The 21,430-nt window shown below is 35.5% G+C and overlaps 1 protein-coding gene and 1 long non-coding RNA gene across 4 annotated transcripts in view; one reads left to right on the top strand and one right to left on the bottom strand.

Annotated features, from left to right (window-relative positions):
- LOC127880557 (constitutive coactivator of PPAR-gamma-like protein 1) overlaps positions 1 to 11,298 on the bottom strand; it is a 47,818-nt gene extending 36,520 nt beyond the window's left edge. For all 3 annotated transcript variants that reach the window (XR_008049580.1, XM_052427871.1, XM_052427873.1), the window contains exons 1-2: positions 10,417 to 11,298; positions 9,387 to 9,475 (exon numbers count right to left, since the gene is read on the bottom strand). Coding sequence is in view for 2 of the 3 variants with exons in the window: in XM_052427871.1 (XP_052283831.1) it covers positions 9,387 to 9,475; positions 10,417 to 11,134 (807 nt within the window). In the remaining variant the exon portion in view is untranslated. The remainder of the gene's footprint in view (positions 1 to 9,386; positions 9,476 to 10,416) is intronic.
- Positions 11,299 to 14,888: 3,590 nt separating this feature from the next.
- On the top strand, positions 14,889 to 19,092 carry LOC127881394 (uncharacterized). Its single transcript, XR_008050039.1, has 4 exons — positions 14,889 to 14,927; positions 16,228 to 16,323; positions 18,111 to 18,244; positions 18,874 to 19,092. It is a non-coding gene; the product is annotated as an uncharacterized LOC127881394 (long non-coding RNA).
- The last annotated feature ends 2,338 nt before the right edge of the window (positions 19,093 to 21,430 follow it).

Below are 21,430 nucleotides of genomic sequence, written 5' to 3'. Positions count from 1 at the left end.
TTTAACTTCTTCATTTCTACACCGATTTACTTCAAATTGAAACTGAACCTCTCTTATGCCAATATGGTCAATCTCAACTATGCATGGCCCCATTACCAACCCTGGGGCGCCCAGCCCACAAAGACCACACCCAACCAAAATTGCCTTTTACTATAATTTCTTCATTTCTACACAGATTCACTTCAAATTGATACTGAACTTCTCTAATGACAATACGGTCAATCTCAACTATGCATGGCCCCATAAGCCAACCCTGGGGCGCCCCACCCACATAGGCCACACCCACCCAAAATTGCCTTTTACTATAACTTCTTCATTTATACACCAGTGCTCACGCTGCTGCCAGACATTATCGCCAATGGCGATTATTTTATCCAACTGGCTATTATTTCTTAAAATTGTCTAGAAAAAAATGGCGATTATTTTATCCGCCTACATAAAAAAACAAATTGCCACTAAATGTTGTCCCGCGATTGCGAAACGCCTGCAAATCGGGCCATCAAGCAGGAAAAATCGATAACGAGATTACCTGTGTACACACTCGACCCTGTGTATTGTCATACACGCGTCAATAACTTCTGCGACATTGTGGCCTAGAGCATTTTTCTCACTCTGTGTCCGACAGCAGTGATATATTTCGGAAAAAACGTCTTTAATCTCTCTGTGCTTTACCAATTATCGGTAACTGTTAGATCTTTTGTTAATTTTTCGCCAATTATTATTTAATCGTCATTATTGAAAATCGCCGCTAATATTGTTGGCTGGTTTTGTTTTGCACGCCGTTTTTTCTGCAATTAGATTACGTTGAACATTGCTTGATGAAATAATTATTTAATCGCCATCAACTAATTATCCCCGTAATTACCGCTGTTTGTCGTCTGCTTTAACATAATGATTCCAATTTTTAACCAGGTAACCTGGTTTTCCCAATTCAAAGGGACCCGGCATATGCCATGGTCAGCTAATTTTAACGAAACACGTGTTTGGAATTACACTAAGGTGGTGTATTTTAACTCACGCGCTGTGACGTTAATTGATGTAAACATGATCGGCATTGCGAAAGTGTTATTTTTGGAATAAATCATTTACAATTGATATTGGCCTCTGCCTACAATATTGCGGCCGATGGCAAACGCCGTATTAAGAGATAAAGTAGTCGAACGATATGCACATTTTAGATTATGCATATTAATATTTTTTATTATGCATATTTCATTTGCAAAACGCGTACAATTTTTCGGATTACCGTTTTCAGATACTGTATTTTTTTCGTCCATTATGATTTATTTTCGAAGTTCATAACAGCAAAAATAGAATGACGAATACACATGCGGTGATACGGAAGATGTGGTTTATAATATTTAGAGTATTCACCAAAAATTGCAATTGGAAAAACTATAAAAAATAGTATAATTAGTGCTCTGGGTGGGTTGGGGCCTCTGCCCTTAATTCTTATGTGTATGTAACTGTAGCTGAGATCTGGTTTGTTAAGTCACACCCACAACATTGATTGTATTCTTTATTGTAAAGCCATGATAATATTTTATAAGAAAATGGCACACTGATATTATGCTTGTTTTTGAGTATATATATATATTATAACTTAAATCAATAGATATACATTTAATAAAACATAGATAAAATGAGATTCATGGTTTTTTCTTTCTTTTTGCCTTCAGTACCGTTTTGCGGAAAAGTCCGCATATGTTTTGGCTATTATTTTTTTAAGGAAAAAAAATATGGCTATTATTTTCTGAAGGCCAGAGTGAGCACTGATACACCGATTTATTTCTAATTGATACTGAACTTCTCTGATGACAATACGGTCAATCTCAACTATGCATGGCCCCATTACCAACCCTGGGGCGCCCCTGGGTCAAACATGCAGCGTGGGGATACGAGGCGGCCTCTGCCGCGCCATTTCTAGTTACCTTTTTTTGTTAGGATATTTAGTTGTTTTCTTCAGAATTTTAGTCACCGAATATTGGTCATTTAAATTACACTTGTTCTGGGTAAGCTGGTTAACCAGTAATAAGTGCTCAAGATTATAGTCAGTTAATAACAACTGCCAAACTAGTATCAGAGATGGGGGGGGGGGAGGCACTATAACCAGTAATAAGTGCTAATGATTATAGTCAGTTAATAACAACTGCCTTACTAGTATCAGAAATGGGGGGGGGGGGGGGGGGGGGACACTATAACCCAGGCTTTTTCCGCTCCATTTTGGGAATACGCCACACTGGAATTTTGGGAATTTCGCGTCATGAAAACCCCCATTTTGGGAAAAAAATTATTCGCAAAATTGGCTAAATTGAGAAAAATTATCGCATGTAAATAGTGTTTCTTATATTTCAAAAAAGCCGTTAACTGGTAAATAACGACTATTATGATAACTTATTATTAAAATTTTACGAAGTATTATGAACATGTGAGATAAGTGCAGGTTTTTTAATCTGAATTTGATGAAAAGGCCTGGCCTTTTTTGAGGTGAAAAAAATCGTGCGAAGCGCCGGATTTTGAGGAAAATAAGGAAAGTCTTAAATAATCATTAACATATTTTACAGTTTTTAAAACAAATTCAAGGTAACAGATAATTTAATTATGCAACACTTTCTATTTTCTACACCGGATCAGGTTAACTTATATATTTTAAGAAAAAAATTGTGGAATTGGGAATTTTTTTTTTAATTGGGAAAAAAACAACCAGATTTGCATTGGGAATGGGGCCGAATTTCGGACCCGTGGCATAGGGCGGAAAAAGCCTGTAACCAGTAATAAGTGCTCATGATTAGTCAGTTAATAACAACTGCCAAACTAGTATCACAGATGGGGGGAGGCACTATAACCAGTAATAAGTGCTCATGATTATAGTCAGTTAATAACAACTGCCAAACTAGTATCAGAGATGGGGGGGGGGGACACTATAACCAGTAATAAGTGCTCATGATTAGTCCGTTAATAACAACTGCCAAACTAGTATCAGAGATGGGGGGGGGACACTATAACCAGTAATAAGTGCTCATGATTAGTCAGTTAATAACAACTGTCAAACTAGTATCAGAAATGGGGGGGAGGCACTATAACCAGTAATAAGTGCTCATGATTATAGTCAGTTAATAACAACTGCCAAACTAGTATCAGAGATGGGGGGGGGGCACTATAACCAGTAATAAGTGCTCATGATTAGTCCGTTAATAACAACTGCCAAACTAGTATCAGAGATTGAGGGGGGGGACGCTATAACCAGTAATAAGTGCTCATGATTAGTCAGTTAATAACAACTGCCAAACTAGTATCAGAGATGGGGGGGGGCACTATAAACAGTAATAAGTGCTCATGATTACAGTCAGTTAACGACAACTGCCAAACTAGTATCAGAAATGGGGGGAGGCACTAAAACCAGTAATAAGTGCTCATGATTATAGTCAGTTAATAACAACTGCCAAACTAGTATCAGAGATTGTGGGGGGGGGGGGGGGGGGGCACTAGAAAGTATTTCATGACTTATCCCCATATAAGTTATGTGACTAGGACACGCTTTGGACCCATATCTTCAGATTTATACTGCAGTGTTATACCCCCAAGCTAGCTGCCCTGAATAGCTTTTTGATTTAAGCATTTGGCAACATTCTCTGTTGACCCCAGCAAAATATCTGCCTTAAATAATTTAGAGTCTACCGTAACAAAAACCCTTCATCAAAAATTATATATTTGATCATACAGTTACTGATTGTGCATTTAGCATAGCATTAAACTTGAATTTATACACAGCAGAATTCTTGAAGAGAATTCTACAAAAATGCAGATATAAAACAACTCCAGACTAGAGTATGAAAAATATTTAACCAACAAAATATCTATCTTTCCTTCAACAAAAGGTCACTAGAGTTTTGGATTTAACGATGCATTTAAATCACTAGTAATATAAACTATTTCTCTCACTGGCTGGATATTATATACAACTGAAAATACAGTAGACTCTGCCAATACCGGATTCTCTGAATACCGGAACTCTCCCAATTCCGAACGGTCGGGCCAGTCCCGTATTTTCTCCTATTTCTTTGTTAAACAAGATTTCTTTGAGAAACACAATGCCCCCCAGTAAGCCAAATATGAAGTTGCTATGTAGTTTATCAGGGTTGCCATCAACCTGATGAAATAAAATTCCCGGACTTTTCACTGACTTTTCCCTGACCAAATCTTGGTTTTCACTGACTAATTTCGGGACATATTCAGCCAGTGCCTTCCCCAGGAATTTGTTCAGGCGCCCCGGGGCCGACCGGGAGTGGGTTGGGGAGGGGTGTCCCCTCCCGACGTTGATTTTTTTTAATTTAACGTGTCAATACACGTTCTGTGGTGAGTTATAACTCAAAGAAAAACCGCGTCAAAAGACGTCATTTGGTGCGCTATGACTCTTAAAAAAAATCCCCCAGTCATTTAAAAATATATTTTTGTATATTGTTTAATTGTTTTAAAACTTTTCCGCACAGATAGTAAAATCCCGACTCGAACGATTCCCCTATACATCCGTTTCAACCCGACTCAATTACTGTTTACTTACTATTTTTCAAGTTTCTATTTATTACCCGATAATCCCGTTTTTATCAATCTCTTTCTGGTTAATATTTACGACAAAAGCTTTCAATTATTTCTTTAACACAAACCTTGCCATTTTTTAAGTGACTATTTATAGATTTGATGAAATATTGCCTCTGAATATGCGTCAATCTGTTGTGTGCTTGTTAAAACGCTCAATACACGCCATTTGTATGCAATAGACGCGACGTTGTACATGCTGCATAATTTTCGCGCTCTTTTTAATTGAGAAAAAGATTCGACACAAAATAAATTTGTACTGCTAATTTGAAGCAAAAATATTTAACGTTGCGGTAACATTTACATTCGGAAGTGTGTTTCCGATTAAAAACGCGTTAACATCGACTGACGGTAATGGGTTTCGGATTACAAATTTAATTATTCCCATTTGAGATTTCAACAATTATTAACCGTTGCGTTATACATTCAACGATAATTTGTTTACACACTTTACGAGTCGAATAAATGTTTTGACGGAATTATGCATGAAATTCACGTTGTCCACGAGGATCACGGCCGGTTGCCATCATCAGTCTTCTAACTATCGATTATCGGACGAAACATTTACAAGTTTGCGTAATTAATTTAACGAAAATTTGTTAAAGCGCATAACGTGTCGAATAAATGTCAGAAAAACGAGGTGAATCAGTTCTATAAATGGACATGTTGAAATATACATGTACTGGAATTAAATAAATTGTTATCACATAATTGTAACCGGGAGTCATTTGCACAACTTACTCGCTATAATAATTAATTGTTTACCACTTGCAATTAATTTCTCGTATTAATTATGAGTCATAGGTAACACTTGTTTACAGTAAAAAGGTGTGATGATGATGCCCGAAACCGTCTTAATGTTCTGTACTGTACTAATTACCGGTTTTATATTACTCAAATGGTACAACTTCTTGCTTATCAAGCTGCGATAAACTCTTACTTCATGCCCGACGTCAATCAAAAATAATTGTCGATAGTTAACCCCGCCCTCATAAGCATTCGCGTAACCGATTGGACGATGAACTTCACAGTTTGACGACTGGAAAGTTACCAGATACATCCTTATCAGCATTTAAATGACCGTGTAATGTGGCTAGAATAATCGATACGCGCGTCATGCTATTCTCTTATCAGTGGATTATCCATTACCCCATGTGGTGTTTATGGCGATTACTTGTGAAAGTAGGTACCGAGTGCTCTTTTAAAACAGGGAATATTGATACACTGATAGGGAAACCTTGATTTTTTTGGACAATCTCCACTTTCTTTTACTGAAGAATACACTGATAGGAAAATTTCAAGCGCCCCGGGGACTCTGATTTCGAAATTCAAGCGCCCCGGCAAGGGGCGCTTAAATGGCCTGGGGAAGACCCCGATTCAGCCTCCTCCTCCCGATACAGCTGACCAAATCCACCCATTTAATGTTTCTTTTATTCTTTAACATATAATATTTAACAACTAACAATGCAGTACTACTTGTACACTAATCTATGCATGATGCAAGGCTATATAGTAAACTAGTGACCTGAAAATCAATAGAGGTCATCTGCGTGTCATGATCAATGTACCTATTAAGTTTCATGATCCTAGGCCTAAGCGTTCTTGAGTTATCATCCGGAAACCATCTGGTGGACGGACATACATACGGACAGACGGACCGACATGAGCAAAACAATATACCCCCTCTTCTTCGAAGGGGGGCATAATCAATACAAGGGCTGTTTGTAAAACATGCATGCCCCCCTATATGGGCTATAAGTTGTAGTAGCAGCCATTGTGTGAATACGTTTTTTGTCACTGTGAACGGTGGTGGTGGTGGTGGTAGTGGTAGTAGAAGTAGTAGTAGTAGCAGCAGCAGCAGCTGCAGCAGCAGCAGCAGCAGCAGTAGTAGTAGTAGTATGCATTACAAAAATGCAGTTAGCCTTACATTTGGTAAAATGTAAATATATTACAAGGGAGGCAAATGCTGTAACAATAAATTTAAACTTATTGCATTTGTTTCCCCTGTATATAAGAAAGATATAATAGTGTATTACCTCCCCTGTCCTGCTTATATTTATATTAATCAACAAAATTAAACATTAACACAATATTTAATATACAAAATATACAAAAAATCTCATATTTTGATAATATTTTTACTGATCCACTGTATTTTACTAAAAGGATGATGTTTCATTGGACTGATAATTATAGATTTAGGATTACAGACCAGTTGCTTCAGTAAAATTGTTCAGAGTGTGCCCTGTTGGCCGTGTATGCATTCTTGAGTTATCATTCAAAAACCATTTTACTATTTCGAGTCACCGTGACCTTGACCTAGTGACCCCAAAATCAATAGGGGTCATCTGCAAGTCATGATCAATGTACCTATGAAGTTTCATGATCCTAGGCCCAAGCGTTCTTGAGTTATCATCCGGAAACCACCTGGTGGACGGACAGACAGACAGACAGACCAACATGAGCAAAGCAATATACCCCCTCTTCTTCGAAGGGGGGCATAAAAATGTTGAATAAACTGAACTCTCTCAAAACCGGAAACCGAACGGATATCTCCGTGAATTTGGTCATTTTCAACATAAAATACATCGAGTACACCGGTCGGTCCAAATTCTCAAGATGCCCGAGGCGTGAAATTTACAATACCTAGTCAGCACAGCGCGTGCAGTGTAACACATTTTGCTTGCGCAATCATCTATAATCGGATTAAACATACCATAAAGGTGTCAAGTTGTTACCGCGCTAAAGAAGTCCGATTAAATAATGTAAAACAAACTGTGAATGTCTATAATAGACATGCGGTAACACCAAAAAGTGATTGACTCAATCGTTTTATTAAGCTTATAATCAACAATTTAATTACAAAATTAATGCATGCCGTTGCGACGATCACTTTCTTGTGATCTTCTCGGGTAGTTTAAAAGATCTTATAGCCATGTTTTTAACGCTTAAATGGTTGTTTGTTTGTTTGTCAGATAAAACTGTGAGAAATATGACCATTAAATATCCATCTATCTGTCTGCAAATTCATTCATTGCCGTTTCTTAATTTCAAACGCATCTTCAGCATTAATAGCCTCAAATCTATAAGTCTTCTCGAATCGTTATTCGTCAAAATTGTCTTTGAGGTTAAATTAATTCAAAGCTATTTATAGCGAACTCGAACACGACTCACTCGCCTATATGACAAATGTCACGTATGTACATGTATAAAGCACCACACTCACTTTGGGATTAATCAAAACAAGTCGGTATGGAATGTTTTTTGCTATTAATCGAATAATAACACATTTTTGGAAGAATGCTTTAAACATAAACCTTACATGAGTACAGTTATCACATGGTACATGTAAATCAAATGTATATAGTTTGTTTTATTATGCCCCCCTTCGAAGAAGAGGGGGTATATTGTTTTGCTCATGTCGGTCTCTCGGTCGGTCCGTCCGTCCACCAGATGGTTTCCGGATAACTCAAGAACGCTTAGGCCTAGGATCATGAAACTTCATAGGTACATTGATCATCACTGGCAGATGACCCCTATTGAATTTCAGGTCACTAGGTCAAAAGTCAAGGTCACAGTGACTCAAAATAGTAAAATGGTTTCCGGATGATAACTCAAGAATGCTTACGCCTAGAATCATGAAACTTCATAGGTACATTGATCATGACTGGCAGATGACCCCTATTGATTTTCAGGTCACTTGGTCAAAGGTCACAGTGACTCAAAACAGTAAAATGGTTTCCGATGATAACTCAAGAATGCTTACGCCTAGGATCATGAAACTTCATAGGAACATTGATCATGACTGGCAGATGACCCCTATTGATTTTCAGGTCACTAGGTCAAAGTGACTCGAAACAGTAAAATGGTTTGTGGATGATAACTCAAGAATGCTTACGCCTAGGATCATGAAACTTCATAGGAACATTGATCATGACTGGCAGATGACCCCTATTGATTTTCAGGTCACTAGGTCAAAGGTCAGGTCACAGTGACTTGAAACAGTAAAATGGTTTCCGGATGATAACTCAAGAATGCTTACGCCTAGGATCATGAAACGTTATAGGTATATTGATAATGACTGGCAGATGACCCCTATTGATTTTCAGGTCACTAGGTCAAGGTCACAGTGACTCTAAATAGATAAATAGTTTCCGGATGATAACTCAAGAATGCTTATGCCTAGGATCATGAAACTTCATAGGTACATTGATCATGACTGGCAGATGACCCCTATTAATTTTCAGGTCACTAGGTCAAAGGTCAAGGTCACAGTGACTCAAAGCAGTAAAATGGTTTCCTGAAGATAACTCAAGAATAATTAGGCCTAGGATCATGAAACTTCATAGGTACATTGATCATCACTGGCAGATGACCCCTATTGATTTTCAGGTCACTAGATCAAAGTCACAGTGACAAAAACCGTAATGGCTGCCACTACAACTGACAGCCCATATGGGGGGCATGCATGTTTTACAAACAGCCCTTGTTCTTATATGATTTTGTACACAATGCATACAATGTATATTTCGGCAATATGCATACTCTTGGTAAACCGGAACTCTCTGAAAACCGGACGATAGGCCGGTCCCCAGACCGTCCGGTTTACAGAGTCTACTGTCCACTTACATTTCTAAAATTACCATAAAAGATGTGGAGTAGGGGTTAAATATCATTTACGCTCTGTAAAAAATTGAGTTGATATGAAAAACCAAAGCCATTTACAAATTTTAGGGGTCATTGGCTACGTGGCCCATGCTTATTATCCCTACCATTGCACACAATATTACCTTAACGGTTTTCCCAGCATCCTGACTTGCCCGAGTTAACAACTCTTTGTAGAAATCATAGAGGTCCTCTTCTGTAAGTAAATGGTTTCCTGGAAAAAAAATAATATTCATAGTATACACTTATCACTTTATTACTATAATTGCTCTTTATTTGCTTTTTTTTGTCCATTCCATATATTTCATTTTCCTTGTCAATAGGTGTGCCAGAGTGGGGGGCTTCCACTGTTAACAAGAAATATATGATTATTAGCACACATTTTATGCATTTTACCATAATTATTTGACATTAAAAAATATTAACAATATTTGTTAAATAAATAATTGGCAATATGAAACTGCTTCCATATATTAACTACTAGAAAACAAACACAATAATTTTCATAAGTGTTACTAAAAAAGTGTAGTTTAAATGTTGTTGCACACAAAATGTTGATTCATCAATAATTCCAAAAAAAATAATAAAGTTAGGTTTGCAAATTTACAGTAATCCAGGAAACCTCCTCTCAAAAGAAAAAAAAACTTGAAAATACAATTGGTTGATGATAACAGTAAGTTGGTCACAAAATGTATCGCTGTCTGAAGCCATATTAATAAAATAATTCATTAATGGTGATGATTTAGGGTGTTCTTTGACACAAACAACAAAGGTGACAGGATCACATTTTGATGAAGAAAAAACAGGATTTCAAGTTAAAAAATGCCTAAACTGTGCTAATCCATACATAAACATGCATATGAATGACATGACAAGTTACAAAGCAATCTTTGGACCCCGCGAATCGCGTTATAATGGAGTTGCAGTGTATCCCTTTGCCTTTGGTGGGGATAATAACTGCACACTATTTAATATTTTAGTTTGCCGGTTATATGCAGGGTACTCAATAATTAGAAGCAAATGGAAGGCATCCTAGTCTATATGATTGCAGCAATGTTTTTTCCCAATTGAGAAAGTGCTGTTTATTGGTACTTAATAATAATCATTAATGAAGGAAAAAATAGCTAGTTTGATTTTAATTATATGTATAAATACCTAGTAATGCAGCAAAGAGACAAAATCTGTTTGGATTTAAGTCTAGCGCCTTTGCAATCTCATCCATGACATATTCTTTTGTTTCCAGAGATGCTTTGTAGGTCAACTTCAGATTTTGGCTGGAAAAGTATCTGGGTGGATTGAAGATGACATATACTGGGTTTTGCCCGAGAATCCCTTGAAGTCCGTGTTCTCGGCAGAAACCTATCACTTCTTGTTCATGGTCATCCATTGACATAGCAACACCGATACCTAAATCCCGCAAAGCAAGCCTTAATGCCCCACTCAGAAAAACTGGCGGATTCCACCAAACTTTGGGAGGGGGTGTGCCACGGTTATAAATATGCCGTAAGACCATGTTTACTTTTTTCTTCTGGTTCACCTGAGACGTGTACCAGGTGTCCATTTTTTGACTCTCAAGAGCACCGTTAAAAAACACGACCATTTCCAGGTTTGCATTGTGACAAGCCTGTTGCAAATTTGACAGGAACGCTATCATGCGGTTCCACTGCCCACCACACACCCAGTCCGAGTAGTAACCGCCATACAGACGATCTAGGCAGCTCTCAGCGTCTACAATAAGGCAAAACCGTCCCGAGCCACTTGGCATGCCACGCCTTTTTGGAATAAATCCACGGGAAATTTTTAACAGGTCAACTGACATGCAAGCGCCCGCGCAGTGGGTCTCCAAATACCCCTGCAAATCTTTGATACCCATGGTTGATTATTGTTGTTCGTATTTGTCAAACCATTAGAAATGCAACCGCAAACGCTCGACTTTAAACAATGTTTTCTTGTCTGCGAATTTAAATGCCGAATTTGACAGCCACTGCACATGTGCTTCTGCAGTGGCCTTCAGTTTCCGTATTACATTAATGCGCATGCGCAGCATTCCATTCCCGGCATTCCATACTATAGGGCGAAGTCGTCGTGATTTTCTGAATGTGTGCATTCAAAACTATAAAGAACTATTAAGAAATATACCATGTTGATAAACGCCAAACAAACAAAAAATAAGGGAGGGGAGACCCCTCCTAGGTGGGGCCCCCAGTCAAACATTCCTGCGTACGGCCCTGCCAACAACATGAATACATACACCGCTTGATTTACACATATAAAATATATAATTTTTAATTTTTATATATATATAAACAGCAAGGAAATGTTATTGTGTCAGATTTTAAACAAGAAATATCTAAAATATAATAACTTTTCATGAGTATCTTACTGCATTGTAAATATTCATGGTTTTGTCCTCAGGTAAGACTACTACAACTGTAAAGTAGATTTTCGTGAATTTTGTATTACACTTGTACGTACTGCAGTTGCTGCACATGTGTTCATATACCTACTTGGAACCCATGCATTCATTAGAGGTAAACAAAGAGGTGCTGTGTAGTAGTGCTTCAAACCTGGCACCAAGCTTTCCTAAGGATAGTATGTTCAGACTATTTTACAAAATATGATGAAACGATCAAATATGTGCAGAGTGTTGTACGTTTTTAAGGATTGAGTAAGAAAGTCGAGTTTTGTTCTTTTTTCATGAACAACATTCCAAAGTAACATTATAAGTCAGTGCGCATGACATATGAATGCTTAAGCTACCGGCATATATTTCCAAACCTACACAAGATGCTGGGTAAAATTTAATACCTATAAATACTGTAAACCTGTTTTTTTTATTTTATTGATGGTCTTTAGTTTCAGCTCTTTATCATCGCCAAATTCAAGCTACAAAAAGGCAATATAAAAAGAATTAATTGGAAAACACTTAGTTTATTGTTGTTTACTGTATTTATGTTATTATATTTATATACGTCCATGAAAATGTATTATACTATATATTTTGTTTAATTAACTTTATACTATTGCCTGTTAAGCTAAATTAATTTTGTGATTTTTATAAGTTGTAGTTACACGTTTGGTTGTTTACACCATATCAGCAGCGCTTCTAACAGACAGAAGAGAGACATAGCATAAGCCTCGAGCTTTTTTCTCAATTCTGTCAAATTGTATCCGACAGCCTTTATATTAAGCAATACTGCAATTTCTTCCTGCCTTGTGTATTGTTCGAAAATAATATGTATGTTTGTATTGTATTGCTTATATGTACTTTCTTTTGAACTAAATAAATAGTGTTTAAACCAAGCTAAATTGAATTTTATTCTAGTAATCACTTACAGAGGTTATCATTAATATTTTGGTAGACGGAATTTTAACAACTAACACGATGCTGTCGAACCATAACTAATATACTGCCGATATCTAGGCAAAAATGCTCCAAGAAATCTGGCTGAGTTTTTATGTATGCATGAAAATGGTTAAGTTATATTAATCTGATGCAGTTTCTTTGAATTTGTACTTAAAAGTTTATATTGGAGGGCGAAAGCCTTATACAATGGTTGACAGTATCACAATGTGTGAAGTCTGTTTTATTGTGACTTTGTAATAAACTGTAAATACTTAAAGCTATTAAGCTAAATTAATTTTGTGATTTTTATAAGTTGTAGTTACACGTTTGGTTGTTTACACCATATCAGCAGCGCTTCTAACAGACAGAAGAGAGACATAGCATAAGCCTCGAGCTTTTTTCTCAATTCTGTCAAATTGTATCCGACAGCCTTTATATTAAGCAATACTGCAATTTCTTCCTGCCTTGTGTATTGTTCGAAAATAATATGTATGTTTGTATTGTATTGCTTATATGTACTTTATTTTGAACTAAATAAATAGTGTTTAAACCAAGCTAAATTGAATTTTATTCTAGTAATCACTTACAGAGGTTATCATTAATATTTTGGAAGACGGAATTTTAACAACTAACACGATGCTGTCGAACCATAACTAATATACTGCCGATATCTAGGCAAAAATGCTCCAAGAAATCTGGCTGAGTTTTTATGTATGCATGAAAATGGTTAAGTTATATTAATCTGATGCAGTTTCTTTGAATTTGTACTTAAAAGTTTATATTGGAGGGCGAAAGCCTTATACAATGGTTGACAGTATCACAATGTGTGAAGTCTGTTTTATTGTGACTTTGTAATAAACTGTAAATACTTAAAGCTATTATTTCTGAGAATGGCTGCAGACAACTTTTTAATTATCATTTGACGTTGTGTATTTATTTTAAAAATAATCGTAAGCTAGATATATAGCACTATTTAAAAATGTAAAACATCGTGCATATACTTTTTGAATATATGGGTCAAGCCAAACGGTAAGACTCGGTTTACTTTATACAAAAGTAAGTTTTGTTAGGAATGGTGTCACAAGAAATGAACAATGGACTACATGGGATTTTGAAACACAATATCTACCTGTCCCAATGCGAGCAGATAAACCCTCCATTTCTCTATTGTTTCCAATCTGTTGAAGATCGGTTGACTTCGTTAAAAGACCTTTAAGTGTGCGCAAAGGATACAGCTGTAAAAGTGAGCAAAACAGTTTATTTAAATATTAATTTGTCGCAATTTAAACTATACGTGGTATAACCAATTAAAAGCAGGTTCACTTGTCTATAATAGCTATTCAACTATTTCTCCGGTATGACTGACATACTGTTTTAATAATAATGCAAATTCAGTTCATGTATAGCTCTTTCTTTGCATGTCTTTAAACACGAGTTATTGTGTTATATTAAATGGTAAAACAACTATTTAAACACTCTGTTTATATTACAGACCTAACTTCGTGGGCTACACACAAACAGTTACTAGTATTAATTTCATGTATCGGACGATAAATTACGGCCAGTGTCATGATCCCATAGTAAACGAGTTATTATGTCTCAATAATGTGGAGATTTGAGCGTTTAAACCAATAGAAGAGATATGCATTTTGAATAAGCCCTTAATCGAACCATGACCCTTCTTGGATTACTACCTCAAATACTTGTGTTCAGCGTCGTCTATATTGGTGCGCAAGAAATTCACTTCGACAAGCAACACTGCAACAGCAAAGATGTAAGTAAATAGTTTTTTTTTACTCGTTAGATCTTTATATTTGGTATAGCACTAACATAGTTAAATCATAATAGTACATCGCAATATCGAGATATAGGAATTTCCTGCAATGTCGCATCATTGATGTCAAATATTAACACTTAACACGATGAAAATGCCATGGTAGTAATACTGTTATTAAAACGTTCATTATCAATTGTAAAATGCGGTGTAAATATTGAAATTGTGTACTAAATAAACTTTTTTTTTCTATATGAAACTGTTTTTTTAAAACTTGGAAACAAGAAGAAATTAAGTTTAGTTGAATGTGACTGAAAAAGTTGTTATTCTGTTTCTCGGGTGCATATTACACCATTCAGTTATTAAATTGAAATTTAATCTTATTTAAAATATGAAATTTTATTGATATTTTACTATGCTATACATGTATATATGTGTGTAATATTGTGTAATCTAATTATGTACATAAATTAAATGACCTGTAATATTACAAATATTTTCAGAATCACGCCGGGTTTATAATAACCACCCAAGATCAAGGCCACCGTGAGTAGATACAATTGCACATTTCGTGCTTTCAACTTAATGTACATGAATTCTGAACTTTGAAACTTCTTATCCGTCTAAGTTACCGCTCATATACATTAGGACATTTGTTTGATAACATTGTACAATTTTACCTCACCACTATTTAATTGCCTTGTTTTCACTAACTGTTGTCGTATATTTTATATAATATTACTAATGTGATACAATTTTTAAAGCATTACGAATGACTTTATTGTGACTTGAGTATAGAAACATTTATTGAAAGCAAACAACATTTGTTTTAAACAGTATTTATTAAGATAATTTGAACATGACATACACTTGGAGACTTTTCTAACGCAACACTTTTCAAATTTGAATATCTCTGCTATGAGTTAAAATTTTGATTAAAAATTTTTAATGTGACCATTTAACTACACTCTGCGCAAGCTCACGATAAAACCATTCATTCGTGACGATTGGACGATTTAGCAAGTGGGGTATTATAGTTTCTTCTTTTTGCACGTGGAAATAATGAAACGAAAAATTATTATAAATTTATTTCAATTTCATCATTTTATGTGGATTCTTACACCAAAAAAACATTAAATTCATTAAAAATGAAAGGTTCATATGAATATTCAGAAGCGCAACGGTACCGCGCAGCGCCTTTTGGTAAATTGCATGCTACCGCCCCACGTGATAAAGTGTCCGATCGACACGGATGGATGATTTTATCGTTAGCTTGCACCGAATGTAGTCAAATGATCACCTCTTCAATTTTGAATGAAAATCTTTACTTATTAGAGAGAAATTAAAGTTTGGAAAATGTTGCGTTAGAAAAGTCTCCAATACACTTGCAGGTCACCTGCAATTGGCAAAAATGCGCGGTTGCGCTCTTAAATATTCATATGAGCCATACATTAAAAAAAATAAACTAGTTTTATGTTATCCTGATGTAAAAACCCAACTTAAATGATGAATTGAAATAAATTTAGAATAATACTGCGTTTCCACCATTAACACGTGCAAACAGATGAAACCATTCATTCCCCACGTGCTACAGCGTCCGATCGTCAAGGATAAATGATTTTATCGTGAGCTTGCTCAGAATGTAGTCATATGATCGGACGTAAACTTTCTAATCAAATCAAAATTTTAATCAATAATTGAGATATTTAAATTTGAAAAGTGTTGCGTAAAAAGTGTCCAAGTGTATGAATTGAATTGATAAAATATTGATTAAGAAAACATTTGTTTTATGTATTTTGACTAAAATATCAACATAATCAGCCGATATACATGTACCAATTTACAGATTGTAAGTTTTACAATCCCCACAAGATGAGCCGATCTCCCGGAAGTGACTTTAATGCCACCATGTCCACTGATGACAGGCTGGTTTTGACGTGGGGTGAGTAAAAAGTAAACTTATCGGGCTTAAAATTGTTTGTTTGTTTCCTCTAACTTGACCGACCCTTTCTTTTCTGGCGACCATTAATATTTGTTTATTCCATGTTGAATTTTCGTTCATTTTTTTTTTAACTTTACTTTTAAGCTTACGATCCGTTTTGCTGCATTTGATAATATTTTCAAAATTAACTGTAAACAAACTGACATGAACCAAATCTAGACTGTTAACTCTAAACAAACTGACATGAACCAAATCTAGACTGTTAACTCTAAACAAACTGACATGAACCAAATCTAGACTGTTAACTCTAAACAAACTGACATGAACCAAATCTAGACTGTTAATATAGATTTGGGAGATTTCTTCATGTTTTTGCATGTCTGTATTGCAATGGTAAATAACCCTGTGTCTGTATTGCAATGGTAAATAACCCTGTGTCTGTATTGCAATGGTAAATAACCCTGTGTCTGTATTGCAATGGTAAATAACCCTGTGTCTGTATTGCAATGGTAAATAACCCTGTGTCTGTATTGCAATGGTAAATAACCCTGTGTCTGTATTGCAATGGTAAATAACCCTGTGTCTGTATTGCAATGGTAAATAACCCTGTGTCTGTATTGCAATGGTAAATAACCCTGTGTCTGTATTGCAATGGTAAATAACCCTGTGTCTGTATTGCAATGGTAAATAACCCTGTGTCTGTATTGCAATGGTAAATAACCCTGTGTCTGTATTGCAATGGTAAATAACCCTGTGTCTGTATTGCAATGGTAAATAACCCTGTGTCTGTATTGCAATGGTAAATAACCCTGTGTCTGTATTGCAATGGTAAATAACCCTGTGTCTGTATTGCAATGGTAAATAACCCTGTGTCTGTATTGCAATGGTAAATAACCCTGTGTCTGTATTGCAATGGTAAATAACCCTGTGTCTGTATTGCAATGGTAAATAACCCGAGTCTTGTGATCGCAAAACTGTCAACCGAAAAATGGGTTGCCGACTCATAAATCCCAGCTTTTTAGATGTTACTGAAAACAAATAAAAAACATCATATTGCGTTACATTTCTGTTCTGTTCATTAAATACTGCTGTGTTGCCTGTCATGAAATACATTGACCTGCTATGTCAACACCGTTCATAACATGTCAAAATGTAATATTTACTAAGTGAAATCGTTAAAATTTTAAATCTTATACTCATAGGCAGACTTGCGGAATATATAGGATATTTATTGATTTCGGTGTATGATATACTTTTATTTCACGAGTTGTTATAGAAAAAGACGTTTTCAACAGAGCGCTTCAAGTGTAAAAATATACTTTTTCTTTAAATTGAATAAAGACGCATGCAGTGTACAGCGAAAGTATTTATTATGGTATCTTATAGCAAATTACCAAATCAGAAATATGTAACAAATAAACATTTAATGCTCTCTGTACGGCGTGTTAGGAAACAAATGACCCTTTTAAAATTTCGAGGCTTAAAGGGACATCTATGTTCATGAACTTTGGTTTTCAAAAACGAAACAGCAAAATAGCTGCATGTTATTAAAGAAGTTGATCATTCTATCCATTTTAATTATCAGAAATTGCTTTTATCTTGTAGACTTCATTTCTTCAAGAAAAGAATTAATGAACGTGTTCACGCCTTTTTTTAGCAAAATTATAGTGATTCGACAAACATTTAATGGTTATTCTTTGATTAGTATTTGTTAGTCCTGCGACATCTGCTCCAATGCGATTGTGTATGCCATCTTACCCTAGTTAAAATAAAGATTTTTTTTACAGTCCCAATGTCGTCGAATTTCTACGAAATCCAGATTGAAGGAAAATTCAAGCCCGATTTTTACGTGCACAAGAAGACCAAAAGGTGCCTGCATATCACAGTGAATGAGACCAAAAAGCGTCACAGGCCTTTGAGAGTATGCTATGCCACATAATATCAATATTACTAATAATAATACTGTTATTATTATTATCATCATCATCATAATCATCATCATCATCATCATCATCATCATCATCATCATCAGCAGCAGCAGCAGCAGCAGCAGCAGCAGCAGCAGCATCATCATCATCACCATCATCATCATCATCATCATCATCATCAGCATCATCAGCATCATCATCATCATCATCATCATCATCATCATCATCATCATCATCATCATCATCATCATCATCATCATCATCATCATCATCATCATCATCATCATCATCATCATCATCATCATCATCATCATCACCATAATCATCATCACCATCATCATCATCATCATCATCATCATTATCATCATCATATCATTGCTTTGAAGTGGAAAAATATACCGAGTGGTTTATCCAAATATCAGACACAATCCACTTTCATGTTAAATGTTAATTCAGAATTACATCCTTTTCCGCGAAATGCATAATGTTTCAAGCTAAAATGTGCAAAATAAGATACAAGTAAACTGTATGTTGATATTTAAATGCATGCACTGCATACTATACCATATATCCTACTATACATTTATAGTGAGTTATTTATCATTGTTTTAATCTTTTGCAGTCACACGAAGTGAAATGCATACAGGTAAACAGCTCTTTTAACGGAACCATCTCGATGTTTGTGCAGAAAATCGACACAACTCGTCGTTGTTTGGTAGACAATACGTGCAGCATTACGAGCAAATCTCTAAACTATATTGTCCCCCAAGATATAAATACTACTACTTCTAGTACGACTACTACTACTACTACTACTACGATGACGACGACAATGACTATTCCTAGTACAAACGAAAAGTTCGGTATGTTAGTGTGTGTATTTTGTTTTTACGTTCTTGAATTTATGTGTCTGTTAATGAGAAAGGTTGTTATTAACACATACGTTGTTATTAACACATACCAATTAAAACACATGGATATATTCAAACAAATAGTACAGGCCCCTGTGTTAAATCAGATTTATATGGATGAAAACAGTACAACCATTTAAAGCGTGGATGAAAACGGTATAACCGTTTATAGAGTACATTTCTCTTATCAATAGTTCTTATGCCCTAACAAATGCATCTTTATTTGAAAGAGAATGCTATTGAAACAAGCCGTTGGTGATTTTAAGTTTGAAAAAAAGATCACGATAATTGTGTTCGATCATATCATAACAGTTGATTTATACCAATGTATCAGTTTTAGTAAATTGTATTTTTTAGTTGAATGTAACACCTACATCGCGATATGAAATAATACTGAATACTTTATTAACATTTAGCACCTATGAAAATGCAAATAACATCATGTACATTTTCCCTTTGTTGTGTTACAATATTTGCGTCACCTTTGTTACAGATGTGTGGCTCTATGCCGTTGCCTCAGGTGCAATAGTAGCGGTAGTGATCATGGTCGTCTTCATCTGGACAACCAGGCGTGACGGTAACAACTGCTGATTGAAGTTTGTCCGCATAAATGTGTGAAGCACATTTCCTCCACATTTCTCATACGGCTAATTTGAAACTAAAATTATGTCATCACAAATAACTCCAGACGTGCAACTCATATTTTATTATCCTCATAGTTTACGCATTTTTTAGTTATTTGTGCTTCAACATAGCTTACAAGGCAGACGGTTTTCTTGTCTGTTCGTCCGTCTGTCTGCCCGCATAAAACGTTTTTAGTTTGTGGAACTTCCACATTCATTCAACTGTTAAATTGAAACTTAATTAAAATGTTCCATACCACAATGCGCATTTGTGCAAGACCAAAACATTCCTTATTCATTTGGCATTGGACGATGTTTTATATTGAAATACAGCATGTTTATTCGGTGGATGAAAAACGCACAGCATAGTTGATATTTCATTAACATGTCAGATAAGGAAACATAATTTCTTCTTTTTTTGTACTTTCAATAATATCATTATATTAATTATAATAACATTATTTGTTTATATATTACAGGGAATTATAATCAGGAGCGTTGTTTTTTTTCTTCTTCGCGCCAAAATGGTCAACACACAGCTCAGAACGCCATTGTTAACGCCAGCAGCAGCAGTCCCATGCTAGCATCAGCCTCTCAAACGAACGTATGAATTCAATGATGCGTCGACGTTCACGGATGACAAGTACGAACAACAACTCCTCCGAACATTTCCTCACTCATCAAATGTAATAGACGTGTACAACCCACAAATTTACTATCTCGGACTGGCATATCCGTTTTTTATTCCCGGCAGCAGGGATTGACAAGCAAAAATAAAATGGGTGGATCATCGTGCAATTTCGCTGAGATATATCAAAATAACATAATAAAATAATTGCTAAGGCTCGACTTGATCAATCACTTTAAGTCAATTTAAAGAACGTTATTAGTAAGGATATGTTTTTTTTAAATAAGTAACTGTCGCATAATTGCTAATAAATACAGCAAAAGTTCGACTGCAAGAAAAAAAACTTGCATCTGAGAAAAAAAACAGGCAACTTTTCGAAATTTCTAGTTTTTTTGTTATTTCACACGAAAGGAAGACGACTGGTATATCGTGCAGTCGTACACAGTAATGCGACTTTTTGGTATATCGTGCAGTCGTACACAGTAATGCGACTTTTTGGTATATCGTGCAGTCGTACACAGTAATGCGACTTTTCGTAAATGTGTGTACTAGTATGAGCCAATAAAACGTTACTATCTCATATGTTGTACAGTTTGAAATGAATTCCGATCAACGTATAACTCACGCATTACTATTTTGTCAACCAACCATATCTAGTATGACATGTTTCGAAATCGTTTAAATATTTGGGCTATACTCCCAAAAATAAGTTTGCTCTTTTTTGCTAAATGCAAATCGTTTTATGTTCTGACTATATTTCAAGAGCATTTCATGTTGAACCTATATTCGGAACCTATGCGAATAGTTGGATTGAAGTCGAAAACCAACATAAATAATTGCGACTATACTTTAAAACACGTTTTCTTGAATGTCAAAACGCTCCTGAAATGTTAATATAGATACTAGCGATCATCTTGTGCACTACTAAATCACATAGCTTTTTATGTACTTTATGAATTCTAGTATGTGTATGCATGTTACCATGACTGCTTTATTTTGTTGTTGTTATGTACAACC

This window comes from Dreissena polymorpha, chromosome 5 (genome assembly GCF_020536995.1).
Source record: "Dreissena polymorpha isolate Duluth1 chromosome 5, UMN_Dpol_1.0, whole genome shotgun sequence".
NCBI lineage: Eukaryota > Metazoa > Mollusca > Bivalvia > Myida > Dreissenidae > Dreissena > Dreissena polymorpha.
This window is presented reverse-complemented; position numbering and strand designations above follow the sequence as displayed.